Here is an 18,321-nt window from a genome sequence, read left to right on the forward strand (position 1 = left end):
AAGATCTCCGGGATACTGTCTCTGAACCAAGTCCGATGGGCGCAATATTTCAGAACATTTAAATTTGAATTGAAACATCCCTGCAGGGAAAAACTTGCTGGTAGATGCCTTATCCAGAAAACTGCAGTTCAACAGTTGGAGGGAGGAGGTGTTCATGCCATAATTCCCCCCAACCAAATGGCATCACAAGTCACCACCCGCGGCCAGACCAGACGGCCGCCTAATCCCAGTCAGGACAAACTGACTGCCGCATTGAAAGCAGCGCTACCAATCGACCTCTGGCTCAATGACAACAAAGATGACTTGACGAGAGATGGGCAAGCCTGGAAAGGTTCCAAGCTATACGTTCCTGCCAGCTTGAAGCTAGACGTGCTATAGCGGAGCCATGATTCAAAGTTAGGGGGGCATTTTGGGTTCCTAAAAACGCTCCACCTCTCCAGATGTCAATTTTGGTGGTCTAAGATGAAAGCAGAAGTGGAAGACTATGTAAAAAGTTGTGCCAATTGCGCAGCCATGAAAATACGGCTAGCAAGCCCCCAGGACTACTGCAAACAGGTGGTCAGCCCCAGCCAACTATGGGAAGAGATTGCAATGGACTTCATAGCTCCCAGACAGTGGCGGGAATACAGTAATTTGGACAGTCATCAACTTACTTTCCAAGCAAGCACACTTTATTGCTTGCTGAGGCTTACCATCAGCGAAAAAGCTAGCAAAGATGTTTGTCAAGCACTTTTACTGCCTACATGGTGTACCCCAGAGAATCATCTCTAACTGCAGAATCCAATTCACTGCCAAGGTCTGGAGGGAGTTCCTGAGGTCCATTGGATCCACGCAGGGACTCAGCTCGGATGGAGCAGTGAAACGGCGCAGTGGAAGGTACAAGTGCAATGGTAGAACAATACATCCATGTGGATTACCAACAGGACAATTGATCGGACTTACTACCGTTTGCTGAGGTGGCGTATAGCAACGCTGTCTGCAGTAGCAGTGGATTAACTCCTTTTCAAGTTACTAGTGGCAGGGAATTTGTTCCCATGCCTGAGCTGCCCAGATAGCCCCCCCTCCTTGATATCTTTGAATGAATGGATGGAAACTTTTAAAAAGGGGTGGAAGAATACAAAAAAAGCTCTGGCACATGCAGTAGAAGAATACAAGAAATAAGCTGATAAGCACTGCTCACTCCAACCCCCCTTCCGTGTGGGAGATAAAGTTTTCCTGTCTACCAAATATATATGGTTAAGGATGCCTAGCAAGAAATTAGGGCCAAAGTTCTAGGTCCCTTTCCAATAGTCAAATTAATTAACTCAGTAATGGTTTGGTTCAGTCTGCCTAGAATCCTAGGGAAAATACACCCAGTTTTTCATTGTAGCTTGCTGAAACCTGTTATTTGGTCTAATTTAAGACCAGAGATCCAACCACCCCCTCCTATAGCAATACAGGGAGAACCTCACTATGAAGTGAAAAAAATTCTAGACTTGCATAGAGGTCATTTGCAATATTTAGTGCTTTGCTGAAGTTACATGGGTTAAAAGTTAGAATGTAAAAGCTGACAAGTTAGTGGGAGGAGCCAACGTCGTGATGTTACATCGTGCGGACTTGACAGTCCGAGTCCGCCGATGACACTTTTGCCCCTGGACGGTTCGGAAGGACCTAAACCATCCCAAAGAGACGTTGACTGGGAAAACAAGACCTTGCTGGTCGCAGGGACACTGCAAAATTCCTGATCGACCCAAGGGAAGTGCTTCCAACTGGCAGCAAACAAGCAGCCCCCAGGCTGACATAGTCAGAGACTGCTTCGGAAAGAAAGAAGTGAAAATGTTCCATCTGGTGAGGTTCTTTTTTTCTTTTACTTTTAGAAGATTGCCCTAAGAAACTTTTTTTTAAGCTAAATTAGTCCTTTAAGTAAGAACAAAGCAGCGAATTTAATCCCTATTGGACTGCCTTAGAAAGTTTTTTGCTTTTGCTTGTAACAATGTTTTGTGGATTGAAGTGATTGCAACATTTCCTGTTTCTCCGCTTGAGATGAATGGACTGATCTTTTTTCCTCCATTTCTTTTTATACTTTAATTTTTTTGGCTAAAAATAAAACTTTTTATTTTAATAAACTTTTCCTTTTACTTGTTATAAAATTATATTAAAGATACTTAAGGAAAAAGTATTAAAAATAGTTGAATCTGCCACTTGGAAGCCTAAGTCTGAAGGATTTTTTGTTGAAACAATGTATCCTTTGTTCATTCCTATTTGACTACACTGACTTTGCAACAGAAGGGTTTGGAACTTGTTTTTAAAACCTGATAAAAATTCAAGGACACGAACAGTGTACTGCTGGTGCTTGTGGAAAATATTTTGGCAAAAATATTTTGGCTGGACTTCAAAACATCTTAGACGGACTTGAGAGATTTGATAAGAAAATGGACAGACTGCGGGGTATCACAGAAAAAGATGATGGGGTTGGAGCCCCAGAAATTAAAGAAGCGAATGAAAATACAGAAAACAAAGATAAGGCGTTAGATGAACTTATTAATGGAGTAAATGTGAATGAAGGCGGAAAGAAGGGAAGCTGGAAAAGTGAGTTTGATAATTTGGTGCTTCATTCCAAATTCCAAGATGCAGGAGAAAAAGAAAGAGAGAAAAAGATGGAATTAATAAGACAAATTTATCCAGAAATAAGTTTGACAACCAAAGTTAAGCTTATGTTAATAACAATTCAAGGGCAATGAAACTACATGAGATATCTTTTAAGCTGCAAAGTGCGAAGAGAAGCCTTAACCCTGGAAAGGTCCTGAAAAGAGAATTGACACAACAGCTGACGAGAGAGAAAAGACCATTTTGTTACTGGAAAGACACTGGTTCATAATGCTAGTTGATGAAAAAAAGTTAGCTAATTATTGATGATTAATAAGCAGAGATTTTAATACTTTGTTGTATGTTCTAGATTATCATTGAATGTTTATTCATTAACATATAATTTACTATGATACCAATAGTGATACGATAACCATAATTAGGATAAATAACTGGGCCATAAATTGTAATTTGGGATCTGGCGAAAAAATGTGCAAATCTTACAAATTTTTGTTTAGATCTTGTTATGAAGATATAAATAATTTGAGTCAGAAGAGAGGAGATGTGATACAAATAAGGAAGTGCTAATGTCACGGCCCCTTCACTTAATAACCAAGAAAGAAACCACTCGACTCCATTTTGCAGAATTAATTGTACTTTTACTGGTTATAAATGATGAGAAGCTAAGCGAAGCTGGATCTGAGCAAAAGAGCGCAAAAGCAATAGATATCAATAAATGATTCATTCCCTCCCCCTTGGAACCCCAGTCCATAGTCCAATCGTATATCACCACAGCCATCAGGTGAGAGACATCTTCAAAAATCATCATCAGGTTGGAATGCTGGACAGTTGGCCCTGGCGGGAAACTCCTCTCCATCCACATGCGCAAATGAATGGTATGAACAATCCCCATTTAACAGTCCTCCTGTACAGATTACTTCCCCACCCAATTACCATGCCCTCCCTCCCTGTTTCATGGCAGCCGAAAACAAGCAGCAAAGCAGAGGCTGACATCCGGCCCTTCTCCAGAAAAAGGACGATCAGTCATGCAGAAACGAAAGAACACAGACAAACAACGTAACACAGAAGAAAAGGGGCCGGGGGAAAGATAAGAGAAATCATTCGAGGTCAAGGCTTGTCTGGGTAGGTAGAGTAGAATTTACGTATACGACGAGGAGCCCGCACATGGGACTTATCGACCCATTCAGCATGAGACGGAGGAAAATGCTTCCAAGCCACAAGATATTGAACACGGTTTCTAATCTTCCTGGAGTCTAAAATTTCCTTAATCTCAAAATGCTGTTCACCCTCAATCAGGAGCAGGGCGGGAGGAGCTGCCAAAGGACCCCGCAACGGAGAAGTGCGTTCTGGCTTCAAGAGATTGACATGAAATACCGGCTAAACACGGTTGAGATATTTAGGTAGTTCTAGACGAACGGACACAGGGTTGATGACCTTGACAACCGGGAATGGACCCACATACTTCGGGCATAATCTCTTAGACTTTTGAGAAGTTCGGAGAAATTTGGTGGATAAATATGCATGATCACCAACTTTATATTTCCATGACTTCACCCTCTTCTTATCCTCCTGCTACTTATGTGCCTGATGCGCCACATCCAGTGCTCGGTAAGCCAAGGGCCACATTTCTTGGAGCTGGTCACTCCGAGTGACTGCACCTGCAGTTTTTCCCGAGGTATTTCGGGGATAGGTACAATATCATGTCCGTACAGCAGTTTGAAAGGGGTAAACCCCCTGCTGTTCTTCTGTGTTATGTTGTGTACCAAGTTATTATATGCCACCTCAGCATGAGGCAATAATTCCACCCAATTATCCTGCTGGTAGTTGATGAAACAACGGAGATACTGCTCCAGTACAGAATTAGTCCTCTCACAAGCCCCATTAGTTTGGTAGTAGACGGGTGGTAGATGGAGCTTAAGCCCTGGGCGGAGCCAATCAACTTTAGAAACTCCTTCCAAAACAAGGAGGTAAATTGGACCCCCCTATCTGAGATGATGCAATCCGGTACCCCATATAGACGATAGACATGTGTAATGAACAACTTAGCTAGGGATTTAGCAGAAGGGATTTTGGAACAAGGAACAAAATTAACCTGCTTGGAGAACAAGTCGGTAACCACCCAAATCACCATAATTCCTTGACTTTCAGGTAAATCAACAATGAAATCCATAGAGATCTCCTTCCATGGGGCTTCAGGACGGGCCACCGCCTGGAGCAATCTCTGAGACTTCCCTGGTGGACGTTTTGCCGCAGCACAAGTGGGGCAACTAGCCACATAAGACTCAATATCTTTTTTCAATGTGGGGCACCAAAATTGCCTCTTGACGAGATGCAGGGTTTTCACAAAACCAAAATGTCTGGCCATGTGAGAGTCATGAGCACGTTGAAGGAGCATGGCTCTAATAGTTGCAGGAACATATAATTTAGCTCCAAGCAAGGCCATCCTTCACGGTGCATTCATCCATATGTTGGCAGAACCACTCATTAATTTCAAGAGCTTCCTTGAGCTTTGCAACGAGGTCCTGTGTGACTTCCAAATTGGAAGTGGTCTGGCTTCTTGTGACAACAGGAACGGCGAGACTTCTTGTTGGCATGACAGGTTGGACAACACTCAGCTTTGAACTGTTATATTGTGGAAGTCTGGACAAAGCATCAGCCATAAAATTCTTCCCTCCTGGGATATATTTCAAAGTGAAATTGAATCTATTGAAATGTTGTGCCCATCTCATTTGTTTAGGGGATAGTTTCTGGTTTTTTTTTAATGCATCTAAGTTTTTGTGATCAGTCTCCACCTCAAAAGGTCCCCAAGGCCCACCGGACAGCAAAAGCTTCCTTTTCCCAAATAGCCCATCGTCTCTCAGTCTCTGTTAGCTTTCGAGAGGTGTAAGCACAGGGTTGCAACTTTACATCTGCATTCGCCTGAAGTAGCACTGCCCCTACTGCCACATCACTAGCATCTGCTTGGACCACAAAAGATAAATCCATATCCGGCTGTTTTAGGACTGGTTCAGCTGCAAACAGGCGTTTTAATTTCTCGAACGCAGCCTGGCATTCCATAGTCCAGTTCAAGGGCTTACCTGGTTTGGGTTTCGCCCCCACCCTTAGATTTCAGGAGGTTTGTAATTGGCAAAGCAATCTTGTCAAAAGAAGGAATAAATTGATGATAGAAATTAGCAAAACCTAAGAATATTTGCAATTGCTTACGTGTGCGGGGGGCCGCCCATTCGGTGACTGCTTTGACCTTTGCTGGGTCCATTTCTGTCCCTTCGTGGGAGATGCGATACCCCAGATAGTCCACCTTCTCCTGATGAAATTCGCATTTGGATAATTTAGCATACAGTTCTGCTGCACGAAGCTTTTTGAGTACTGTGCGAATAAGTTTCACGTGTTCTTCATGTGTAAATAAGGATATCGTCTTGATAGACCATCACACCTTTGTAAATGTGGTCATGTAAAACCTCAATCAATTGCATGAAAACAGCTGGCGCCCCCTGCAGTCCAAACGGCATAACTCGAAATTGGAAACAACCAAGACAGCAATTAAACATAGTTTTCCACTCATCCCCTTCCTTAATTCTGGCCCGGTAGTATGCCTCTCATAGATCTAATTTTGTGAAAATGTTCCCTTTATCTAGTTGGGCTAGCATGTCCTTCATCAGTGGTAAATGGTAGACATTTTGGACACAAACCCCATTCAGGTTTTTAAAGTTTACACAGAGCCTGAAGGAACCATCTTTCTTTTCTCTGAACAAGACCGGAGCAGCCACTCGGGGTCTAGCTGGTTGAATGAACCCCCTTTCCAAATTTTTGTCAATGAATTTTCTCAATTTGTCCATTTTCCTAGGGGTCATTGAGTAAATTTGGGGCTTAGGAAGTTTTACTCCAGGTAGAATGTCAATGCTGCAATCAGTGGGTCTGTGTGATGGCAACTTATCTGAAGATCTTTCACTGAAAACATCTTTCAGGTCCCAGTATTCTTTCGGGATTTTTTCCTCCCCCTCAATTTTTTCCTGCCCTCTGGCTGCTAGGTTGGGTTGTGACTTATTCGGTATTGGGACCCCTTCTTCCCTCTCAGGGGGTGTAGCAGACCAGATGCGCAACCAACTTTCCTCCAATTTATACATGGGTGCCATTTACGCAGCCAGGGCAATCCCAATATAAGGGGTCAGTCCATCCCTGGAGCTACAATAAAACTTATTGTTTCTTGGTGGGTTCCCATCCACATCTCAATAGGTTCAGTAACAAAATGAGCAGGGCTCCCTCCCGCAATAGAGCCATCCAATTAGCAAAATGCAATTGGGATTTTCAAAGTTTTTAGCTTCAATCCCAATTTCTCTATTATTTCCAGGCTTATAATGCAGTGTCTACACCGGAATCTAAAAGAGCTAGAATTTTCTCCCGTGCACCAGAAGAGGGCACTCTAAGCTCAACTGGGATAGTCATGGGCCTGAATGGGAACTTACCCAGTGTTCCGCATCATCAGAATCACTTTCTTCCGAAGAGCTGTGGGTTTCGTCTCCTCATTCTACAGAGTTGAACCGCTGGGAAGGATCCTCCCCTTTTAAGGCCGGTTCTTTCTTCCTGCTGGGAGGTTTCTCCAGTCTCTTCTCTTCCCAAGGGGGTGGGATATTTTGGCTCATCTTGACCGGCAATTCATGGCACAATGCCCCTCCTTCCCACAGCAGAAGCACACCGGAGGTTTGGGTTTGCTTGCAAATCCACCCTTCTCCCCTTTCAGAACTCTTGGGGGGGGGGTTGGCAGGGGGGATTCTTCACCCTCACCTTCCCCTTTGTAATTCAGCCTGGCTAGGTCAATTTCTACATCAGCGGCTGCTTCATACCAGGGTTGTAATCTATGGGGGGCTCTTCTGTTCACACAATGCTGGTAAATCTCTTTGTTTAACCCATCAGCAAAATGGTCTAGCAATGCTTCTTCAGACCACCCCCTCATGTAATATGAGAGCTCCTGAAATTCTTGTACATACTCAGCTACTGGCCATTTCTCCTGCTTAAGAGTTGTAAATTTAATCCTGGCTCTTCTGTCTGTGAGGGGATCATCAAAATGTTTCCTCAAAATGGCCATAAACCCATTAAAGTCTCTCAAAAGTGACGAGTCGGCATTGTGCAATCCCACCATCCAATCTGCTGCTTTTTTCTCCAAAGCCATCAATATAATTCTTACTTTAGCTTCATCAGAACCCAGTTCATGGCCATACATCTGCATATAATTCCACACTTGAATAAGAAATAGGCCAAGCTCTTGGTTCTCCCCCGTATTTTACACTTAAAGGATGAACTTTAGCCATCTGGCGTCTGCGAGGGCCCCCCCTCTTGGAATGTCTCGAGCCACGGTGATTGGGGTCGGCACTTGGTCATCTTGTACAACTCCCCCTTTGGCCCCCCCAGCCTCTCTCAAATCAGGCAAGGTATACCTTCTCTCTGTCTCTGCCTCAATTCCTCTCTCCATTCCACTCCCCCGAGTCCGGCATCTCTCCCACGCCCCTTTGAGAAGTTTCATGGCTTGGGACATCATAAGATTTTCCTCCTTAGGATCTCGTCAATCAGATGTTGGTTTTCTGGGTCTCCTCACAGTAATCTAGTCAACAGTTCTTCAGGGTCCTCTTTCTGTTCCACTCCCCAAATCCATTTGGGTCGAAGAGATTGTTATCTCTACCTGCAGGTCAGCCAACAGCTCCGTCACCGAAGGGCCTGCGGCCGCTCCCATATCTTCCTCTTGATCACTGCCCTGGTGGGACATTTTTAAGCATTGGATGCACCCCTCCTTGGAAGGTGTCAGCTCCGGGATGGGAGCAAGGTGAGATCCAGCTTAATCTCATGGCCCATTCACTTAATAGCCAAGAAAGAAACCACTCGACTCCATTTTGCAGAATTAAGTGTACTTTTACTGGTTATAAATGATGAGAAGCTAAGCGAAGCTGGATCTGAGCAAAAGAGCGTGAAAGCAATAGATATCAATACATGATTCATTCCCCTTCACTTGGTACCCCAGTCCATAGTCCAATCGTATATCACCACAGCCGTCAGGTGGGAGACATCTTCAAAAATCATCATCAGTTGGAATGCTGGACAGTTGGCCTTGGCGGGAAACTCCCCTCCATCCACATGCGCAAATGAATGGTGTGAACAATCCCCATTTAACAGTCCTCCTGTACAGATTACTTCCCCACCCAATTACCATGCCCTCCCTCCCTCTTTCATGGCAGCCGAAAACAAGCAGCAAAGCAGAGGCTGACAGCTAATGTATACTTTTGGTGATTATTAAGTAGAAATGTTAACATCTCCTAAATTGTTTTAGATTTTTAATGTTTATTTTGTTAACACGTAATTTACTAATTTGGGACTGAGGGAAAAGACCTATAAATCTTATTAATAAATCTTTGTTTAAAGATGGTTATAAAGGTATAATCTTGTGTGGGCCTGTGGAGAGGAGAGGTGAGATAAACAGTAAATAATCTTTAGTCAACTACAATAATAACAAAGAAATGTTAATGGATAATATTTAATGATACGTACAGGTCTGTTATGAGGGGGGGAATGCTTAGATATCTTACTTAACTGAATTGGTTTCAGAATATGTCATAAAGGTGTAATGTTATTGGAGGTTTATTGAAACTGCAAATGGATGCCAGTAGATGGTTGTGTCTTTAAATACAAATGATTCTAGATAAAAACATATTTAAATAATTGTAATTAAATGAGAATTGTGGTACAGGGATAGTAAAATACATTTTTTTTAAAATTTAAAATGTACAATTCAATTTGAATGAAGTATATGTAAGGATTGTGGAAGAAACGCACGAAATGTATTTGTAACCAATCAATACGCTTTCTACAAGATGTAACGAAAGATGATTCTTTTTTTGTGTTTTTGTTTAATTAAAACAATAACAAATTTTCAAAAAAAAAAAGCTGACAAGTTAGTGAAACAATTCCATAATACATTTCCCCATAAGCAAAAGGGTCCCCCTGGGGCGGGGGAGTTAGTTAGTAAGTAAATGTTAACCCCCTGCATTATTCTCTTTTCTTCTGAGGAGAGGCTGCCTATTAGGCCTGCAAGACATCTTTTCTTTTTGGACTTCAGGCCTGCCCCACTTTCTATTCATTTTCTATTGTGGGAAAATGGGAGGAGGGATTATATAGAGTTGGGTGATATGTAGCTATGTAGCCATAATAACATTCTTTCTAGAAAGCAAAAGGTCATCCTTTATCTCTGTACCTAGCCAGAACTGGATGGGAGGAAGCTGCCAGTATGGCAGTGGAAGATTGGACCATGTGATGAACTTGTGGGTGTAAGGGCAGGATCTTGAACTTTCAACTGGGGTGAAAAACCTGGAAGCTTTCAGATTCGGGTTTTCCCAGATGTGCCAACATGGCTCTCTTAATAAATTGGAATTTTGAGGAATCCTTTGCCTCAGACTCTGATTTACGTTTGGATGCTATTTGGAACCCTGACAGCAGGGGTGACAGACTGGATTTCCTCAAGGGCCAGATCAGCATTGTAGTTCTCTGCAGACTGGCCCGGGTGTGGGGGTAGAAGGAGAGGATGAGACACACACTTCCTGCAATACCCTGCTGGCCAAAATGTAGCATAGGGCCCCTGTGCCCTGTTTTTAGCTTGGACTGCCTCCTATATCACTTTACCAGCCCAAATGGGGCACACAGGCCTACCATTTCTGAGGGCACATGAGGAGATTTGAGCACCCTGTGGGCCAGATACGGCCCGCGGGCCTTCAGTTTGACACCCATTCTCTAATGACACTGATTCCCATTCATGATATCATTGGCATGGATTGTTATAAAATCAGGATAATTTGATCTAGCAGTTTAAATCTTAGTTTAAAATACTGAGGGAATACAGGTACTATGTTTTCCCAAAAATACGACCTACCCTGAAAACAAGCCCTAGCCTGAATTTTTTGGGATAGATCTAATTTAAGACCTACTCAAAAATAAGCCCTAGTGAACTGGGTGAGCGTGGCCAGCACAGGAGGCAGCCCTTCCCTTCCCTAGTCACCTCATGGAGGCTCGGTTTCTTAATCGTGACCCTGTGAATCAGCTGACCCAGGGAGGGCCGGGAGCTGCCTCTCATTCTGTCTCTCTGGGTGTCTGGAGGTGTTTTCAATGCACTCTTTCTAGCCCAGCCCTGCCTGCAGCACTGGGCAACCTTGCAGCCAAGGGCCCCTCTCTTCTGCTGCTCATCTTGTGGCTCTGGAGAAGGTGGTGACCATAATTTGCGCTCTGCTGGGCCTAGAGCTCAGGTTTTGCTCAGACTGCTGCTATGACATGGCAGAAAGCCATGTGGCACATCAGAATAGGCTCCCCCCACTGCCTCTGCTCGGCTGCTGGGTCTGTTGCACCTGCCTCACCCTCCTGGCTCCACTGCTCTCAGTAGCCCTGCTGGGCTGCTTCTTCCTGTGTGGCAACTCGGTCCAGATCTCTAGAGCACCACCCCTGTCATTGGCCTGCCAGGGCTCCCTTCAGCAGCAGTTGCGCTGCCCTGTGTGAGCTCTGCGGTGGGACAGAGGAGGGAGGATGAGTTCGCCCCTTCCTCCTTTGCATCCCACAACCCCATCTTCTCTGACCGCTGAGTCCCCAGTCTGCACCCCTCTTGCTGGAACAAGATGTGGAACTCGATGTTACCTGCTGAAGCCCCTGAGTGCAATGCTCTGCCGCAGCTTCAGAGCAAACTTCCGCCTTCCCTCTGCAGGATTGCAAGGCTAGAGGCTTCAGAGGGAGCATTTTTTGGGATGTGTATCTGTACAGGGTTCCCCAAGGAAAGGACGATCGGCAGGAAAATGGAGGGGTGGAATTTTCCTGCTGATCATCCTTTCCTTGGGAAGCCCTGTACAGACGCACATCCCAAAAATGCTCCCTCCACGCATCTTTGACACAAGGAAAGGACGATCAGCAGGAAACTGGGGAGGAAGGGTGGCCTGTGGGGAGTTCTGGGAGTTGAAATCCACAAGTCTTAAAGTGGCCAAACGGCTGCCCATGCTGCTGCTGGCTTCACATGGGCTCTTTGCACTCCTGGCAGCGCTGCTCTCAGCTATCCTGCTGGGCTGCTCCTGCCGGGTGCAGGATGAGTTGTCCCAGATCGAAAACCTCTGGAGTGCTACTGACCTGCCAGGACCCCTTCATGAACCGGCACCAGTGGAGTCATGCCATTTGTACTACCTTTGGGCTGCTAAGCGCTGACCTGCATGCCTACTAAGCTACACTGAGCCCGTCGCTCTTTGGGTCCTGGTGGGCGCTGAAACTCTCTTGCCAGCTCTGTGTGGTGTAGCTCCAGCAGGAGGTAGTGGGAGTGCTGGGAAGCAGCTGTGGCTTGGTGGGGGCTAAGCAGAAGGTGAGGTGGCTGCACAGCAACCACAGGCGAGCCAGACGCCGAAGGCAGCTAGGAGCAGCCCCAGGTCTGCCTCCTACAGCCGGCAAGAGAGCTGCACCACCCGCCAGGGCCCAAAGAGGCCATACAGCAACAAATAGGTGTGTAGGCTGGCGCTCAGCAGCCCAAAGGTGGCAGCAAGTGTGGTGGCATAGGCAGCATGGTTCCATCAGTGGCTGCTTATGAAGAGGCCCTGGTAGGCTGGTGGTACTCTAAAGGCTTTCAATCTGGGACGGCTCACCCCATGCCAGGCAGGAGCAGCCCAGCAGGCTGGCCAAGAGCAGCGCTGCCAGGAGGGCAAAGAGCCCCGCGAGGTCAGCAGCAGCATGGGCAGCTGCAGACAATCCACCATGGCCAAGAAATGTCCCAGCAGTAGCTCGGCCAGCAGGCAGGGCAGGTGGGGGCTGGGGTATACCAAGAGCTTGGCCAATTGCAGCCTCGGGCCAGCAGACAGTGTGATGGAGTGGGTGGGGCCAGCAGTAGCTGCTCTCCCACTCCCGTCGGCCCCCTGCTCGCCACCTCCTGCACATCAAAAAAATAAGACCTCCTCAAAAATAATCTGTTCAAAGTTATGGTGGCACTGAATGAGTAATACTTATGACTGGTCCTCAAAATTCTGGCCATTGCAGAATCCACACAGTCACATCATGTTTGGGTTCACACTTTAGGGCCATTGCAGCCTCCCCTGATTGTCATTTGCACCATTCCCTGTCAGCCTCTCACAAGCAAAGTGAATGGGCAAGCTGGAAGGGAAAGTTGCAAGTTACTCCAATAAGTTATTCCCATTGCTTTTTCTCCCAAGGAGCCTCCTAGAGAGCACCTCCCCCAAATCATTCTGCTTGAGCTGTGTAGCAATCATCCACAATCCTGCTGACCTGCCTACAGTCCCCCATTATCCATAGCACTTCCCCATGATCCCCAATGGACCTCTGCCAATCTGCTCATGCTCCAAAGAGCCTGCCACTAACAACCTATTTGCACCACCCATAGCCCAGGCTGGCTTCCCTGCCCATGTGGACTTGGGGTTGTACCACATTGCTTAGCAAAGGAAATTCAAGACCCAGTTGCTATTTTAACCTGAGGACTGTCTATAGGTATTAATAAGATGGAAAGAATGCATACAGTTTAACATATAAATTGATAGACAAAATGTTGAAAATAGTGATTTTCAATTTGATAAAGAGACTATTAATTAATCTGTCCTTTCCAGTTTCTGGCTCTTGGAATTCTTTACTTCTACATTGAGCATTGATTTTTGTTTTTTGATGTGGAGACAAAAGCTGTATTTCCAAAGGACATACATTCTTTTATTAGGTAAGGAGGAACTGTAGACTATACTTTTAACTCATCTTTTTTGTAATTTATGAATGCACCTCTAATAAAGGTAAGGGATGGAAAGGTGGGGAGAATTTTAAAAAATTATGAATGGGCTTCTGGTTGGCTGAAGTTATGTGTTAGTTAAATGAATGTGCCACCTTTCTTACTTTCTATTCTTGATTCTCTCTGCTAGCCCGAGGAGATGACAAGATTGAGAAGCATGAATAGGCAGCTCCAGATAAATGTAGACTGTACTCTGAAAGAAATTGACCTCCTTCAGTCTAGAGGTAGCTGTTTTCAATGATTTTCTGTATCTGAAATGCATTGATTTGGAGCTTTATGTAAAAATATAAGAGGTTTGATTAATATTATTGTCTTTTCCTGTCATAGTCATAGAAAGAAAAATCATCTGATCTGTTTTCTTTTTACTAGATGTATAGTTTTGATACTTTAGTTAAAACGTATTTGGAAATACTGATTCTGTATCATTTAAGTGACAAAATTTGCAAGCATTCTTTATTATATATGGGGAGTTTCCAAAATAATAAGGCTATGTGACTTTAAGACACTGTGGTTTGCTTCATTTCAGTATAGTTTCATGTCAAAAGCACACTTCACCAGTAACTTCTTTTATCTTTTAACATATGTCCTGTTCAAAATACATTATTTTCTGCTTTTTATTAATAGGAAACTTTGACCTGAAAGCCATGAATAATTTTTATGATAATATAGAGCCTGGTCCTGTTGTGCCGCCAAAGCCATATAAAAAAGGTGAGTCACTACACAAATCTTTAAGATGTACCATATTTTTTGGAGTATAAAACTCACTCCCTCCCCCCAAAAAAGGGGGTGAAAATCTGAGTGCGTCTTATACTCTGAATGTAGCTCCACTTCCCCCCCTGTCCCCCACCCTTCGGACATTTTCGGCCTCTTTCGGGCCGTTCCAGGTGGTGGGAATCCTCATTTCCACTCGGATTTTGATTATGAGCAGCACAGATCTTTTTATCCATTTAAAACAAACCCTACGCGCATTTAACTGGAGTGGGTGGGATGGGTGGGGGATGATTTTCATGGGGGCAGAAGAGACACTTGGCACCAAAGTTATAGAAATAGTAATTTACGGAAGTATAAATATTATTGCCATGTGGCAATAGTGTACAAATTTGATTTTCCATGCATTATTTTGTGTAGTATTTTCAAAATCTTTAATTAGGGTACAATATAGTACCGGGATGGTGGACCTATGGCACACGTGCCACAGATGACACACGGAGCCATTTGTCAGGGCACGTGAGGCATTGTTGTCAGCTGGCCAGCACGCATGTGTGCTCTGGCCAGTTGTGTTCAGCCTTTTTTAAAGCCATTTTTCTCCCTCCCCAAGCTCCAGAGGCTTTATAGGAGCCTGGGGAGGGTGAAAAGAGCTTTCCCCGCCTCCCCCCAAAGGCCCTCTGGAGGCTTCAGGAACTGACTTCCGATTTGCTCATAGGGTCGGTTTAAGCCCTCCGGAGGCTTCAGGGATCTTCAGGAGGCTTCCCTGAAGCCTCTGGAGGACTAAAAAGGACCCTACGAGCAAACCGGGGGGGGGGAGGGCGGGAGAGGCTGTTTTCGCCCTCCCCAGGCTCCTATAAAGCCTCTGGAGACTGGGGAGGATTAAAAAAGCATGCAAAAATGGGGGGGAGCGCCTCTCATGCGCGCATGTTACATTATGGGTGTGGCATGCCCACGCATGACCCCTCTGATCTCCCTTCCCTTATGGCACGCGAGCCAAAAAAGGTTCACCATCGCTGATACAGGAAATACTTTGTTAGACTGTAAAAATAAATGTTTAATCAAAATTAGCGTAAAGACATGGTAATTAATATAATTCAGTAACATTTCAGAGTAGTGTTCTGGATCATCCTTGATAGGTAAATAACTATGCTCCCAATAGTATTAGTGGCTAAAGTAAGAATGTGTCATACCCACGTTAATAAAGTGCTCGAACGCAACACATTATTACTTAGAAATAATTCTAGTATGGGATATTAAAATACGTCTTAGTAATTTTCTTTTGTTAAGAATGAGTTAGAAATTCAGTCTAGTAGATCTCATACTATCTACCTCAAAATGACAAAATTTGGCAGAAAAGAATATACATAATTCACATAACTTATTATATTTTTACTGGGGACCAAAATCATGTGGACAACATAATTTATTTTCAGAATATTGCACTTGGTATGTGGTTAAGTGTAATATTGGAGTCCCATATTCTAGTTCACCTTCTGGTATAGAAAATTCAGACCAGTCACTCCCTCTCTATCAACAACAATTATTGTAGAGAAAACAAACAGACCTTACAGTGTGCTTATGCATGAATACCAAATAAAATATTAATACTAATGTTATTATTGACCTATAATGCTTATATATTTAAAAGTATTGTGTTTTATAAGAAAAATGATTCTTTGTAGACCATCAAAATAGTTCCAAGCCAGTTCTGCGATCACAGCCAAGAGATGAGGACTTTGAAGGAGCTCCATGGAATTGTGACAGCTGTACTTTCTTGAATCACCCAGCGCTGAATCGTTGTGAGCAATGTGAAATGCCGCGGTATGCCTGAATTTATCAAAGTCTACTTTGTATTAAGATGGGCTTTGAGATCTCAGCCATAGATGAAATTTTGAGGGATCTTTTAGTTCTCCACCAGGTCAATTTTTGAGAGAAAAATCTCCTTTTCATTTATGCTGCACTAAAGATTAGTTTATGGAAACATACTCTTATCCCATGGTGGTAAGAAAGTCGGAAATGATATTCTGAATCCAAGATGGATTTTCTTTGAAGTATGTATGCAGGGAAACAAGTGATTATTGTTGTTCTAGCCCCCATAATTACATTTGCTTGTTAGTAGTGTATGCGTGTATGTATGTGTGTATGTATGTGTGTGTGTGTGTGTGTCTGTGTATATATATATATACACACACACACACACACACATACATACATACATAAACATATACGTTGAACGATTACTTTGTGAAGTGTTACAGATATGCAGACAAACTGTGAAGAACCAGAGCTGATCTGGCCAGAGCAAGCTGGAAAACAAGAGCTCCCTATGTTTCCAGATTGTAAACTACTGAAAAAGGGAGAATCAAAGAACAGAAAAGGATAATCTGAAATGCTGCTTTTTTCAGGGTAAATTAAGTCTACACAATTCTGTTTTTATATTGTGAATCATGGTGAAGAGGGAAAAGTACTGTACAATCTTATTTATAGGGTACAACCAGAAGTGATTTTACAGTCCCTTTTGCTTGTACAGCACTCACCAAATCATGCAAACACTGGTAGTTAAATAATTATACCATATTACACAGGAAAAATAGTGCTGCATGCTTTCATTAGACCCTTGTGTTTTAAAGCTAAAAATTAAAAGTATACGTTTATTAATTACTGGTATTTTCCCTTGAAATTGATTGACAGTGGATCGGACATGTACCAAATGCAGAACTGTTCCAAATTCTTTTTGGAAAACTTGAGTTCAGCCATTGATAGTATAAGAAATGTTTGCACACTCTTTCTTAGGCCTTTCAGCTTCCACTTATGTGAAGAATTCATGATGTTTACAGCACAGAAGGTACTTTGTACCCCCATTCTGATTTCGCTGTAAACCACTCATCAATATGAACTCTCCAATAAAGTTTATTTGCACATTGTCAGTCAACTAACTTGTATTAATTAGTATGAGTGGTGGTTTTTGAAATGTTGCACATTGCATTTTGGTGTGATCCTTAGTCAGTTAAAGGGTATTGAAAATCCAGAAATTGAATTGTACTAGTACCTGTATGAATATGCTAATCATGAATAGGATGTGAATGCTTCAGGATACTGAAATAAAGCAGTCTTCTGAGTTTGAAGTTGAGTCAAAAATAAAATTGCTTATGAATAAACAGAATTCCTTTTCACACTGATGAATCACTAGGGCAGTGAATTTTACTTCTTACACATTCATTACTCTAGATTTTGCAGGGATTGCAAAATGGAGAATCATATTTTACTTGTGCATATCTTGCTCTATCTTGGTATTATATATGATATAATTTCTGTTCAAATTGAAATGTATTGAATGCAATAGATGTTCGTCCATAAAATTCTTACAGAAGCTATATGGAATCAAGCTTGATTCAATCAGTCAGTCAAATAGAACAATTACATTAGTGGTCATACTTAAGATTTTTTTAGTTGACTTTTACACTATAACAAATATGATTCTTGAGAGGTTAAAAGGGAACTTTTAAGAATTCTGTATCCCTACTTAAGAGTAAAATTATGAAATTCTTTTCTTTTACCTAGAGAAAAAAATTAAGATGTGAAGATGCAAAGACTTTCATGTAAAGTATTCTTTTTTAAATTATCTATTAAATCACATTAGTATTGCTCCTTAGTATTGGTCATAACTTCATGATTTTTTAAAACAACCATCTGTTTGGCACTTAGTCAACTACTATAGGGAAGGGAATTGTACTCATTAAGTATGGAACATAAATAGCATTTTGGAGATAAACAGGATTTTAGTTGGCAAGGAGATACTGTACTTACAGGTATTGTATGAAAGTTAGGCTGAGTTTATCTTAAGGGATTTTGTTTTCTGGATTTGGAAAGCATCATTAAAATACGTAGGAACTTAAGGTTTATGATATAAGGAGGGAATTCTTTGGAATGCCATTCTGGGTGAATTCAGTACATCTGCATAATGCCCAGGCTAGATTGTAGAACTAATATTAGTTCCACTATTAAATATTAGTTCATTGATTTACTCATACTTTCACTACTGAAGTAGAAGTCAAAACACAGTTTGTAGTCTGGAAGGTAATAGTGTAGTTTCAGTGTACAAGGAATCCTTTTACTGGCTTACTTGTAAATGTCCTTTCACACTGTAATATAGATGATAGCAATGAAATTAATTTTAATATGTAAGTTCATGTAAATTTATTCATGTCTATGTGGAAAGCGGAATGGGACTGTTTGTCTCCTAC

At 42.8% G+C, this 18,321-nt stretch overlaps 1 protein-coding gene across 8 annotated transcripts in view; it reads left to right on the top strand.

Annotated features, from left to right (window-relative positions):
* The window catches only part of TAB3 (TGF-beta activated kinase 1 (MAP3K7) binding protein 3), a 50,743-nt gene extending 33,641 nt beyond the window's left edge, over positions 1-17,102 (top strand). For 6 of the 8 annotated variants that reach the window (XM_032219391.1, XM_032219396.1, XM_032219392.1 and 3 more), the window contains 3 exons: positions 13,500-13,593; positions 13,994-14,077; positions 15,760-17,102. In XM_032219391.1, the coding sequence (XP_032075282.1) occupies positions 13,500-13,593; positions 13,994-14,077; positions 15,760-15,908 (327 nt within the window). In that variant the 3' untranslated portion in view covers positions 15,909-17,102. Of the gene's footprint in view, positions 1-6,934; positions 8,512-13,199; positions 13,304-13,499; positions 13,594-13,993; positions 14,078-15,759 lie in introns of those variants that run through there. The other 2 variants (XR_004255600.1, XM_032219397.1) reach the window with 2 other exon arrangements.
* Positions 17,103-18,321: the final 1,219 nt, after the last annotated feature.

The sequence above is a fragment of the Thamnophis elegans genome, chromosome 6 (genome assembly GCF_009769535.1).
Source record: "Thamnophis elegans isolate rThaEle1 chromosome 6, rThaEle1.pri, whole genome shotgun sequence".
NCBI lineage: Eukaryota > Metazoa > Chordata > Lepidosauria > Squamata > Colubridae > Thamnophis > Thamnophis elegans.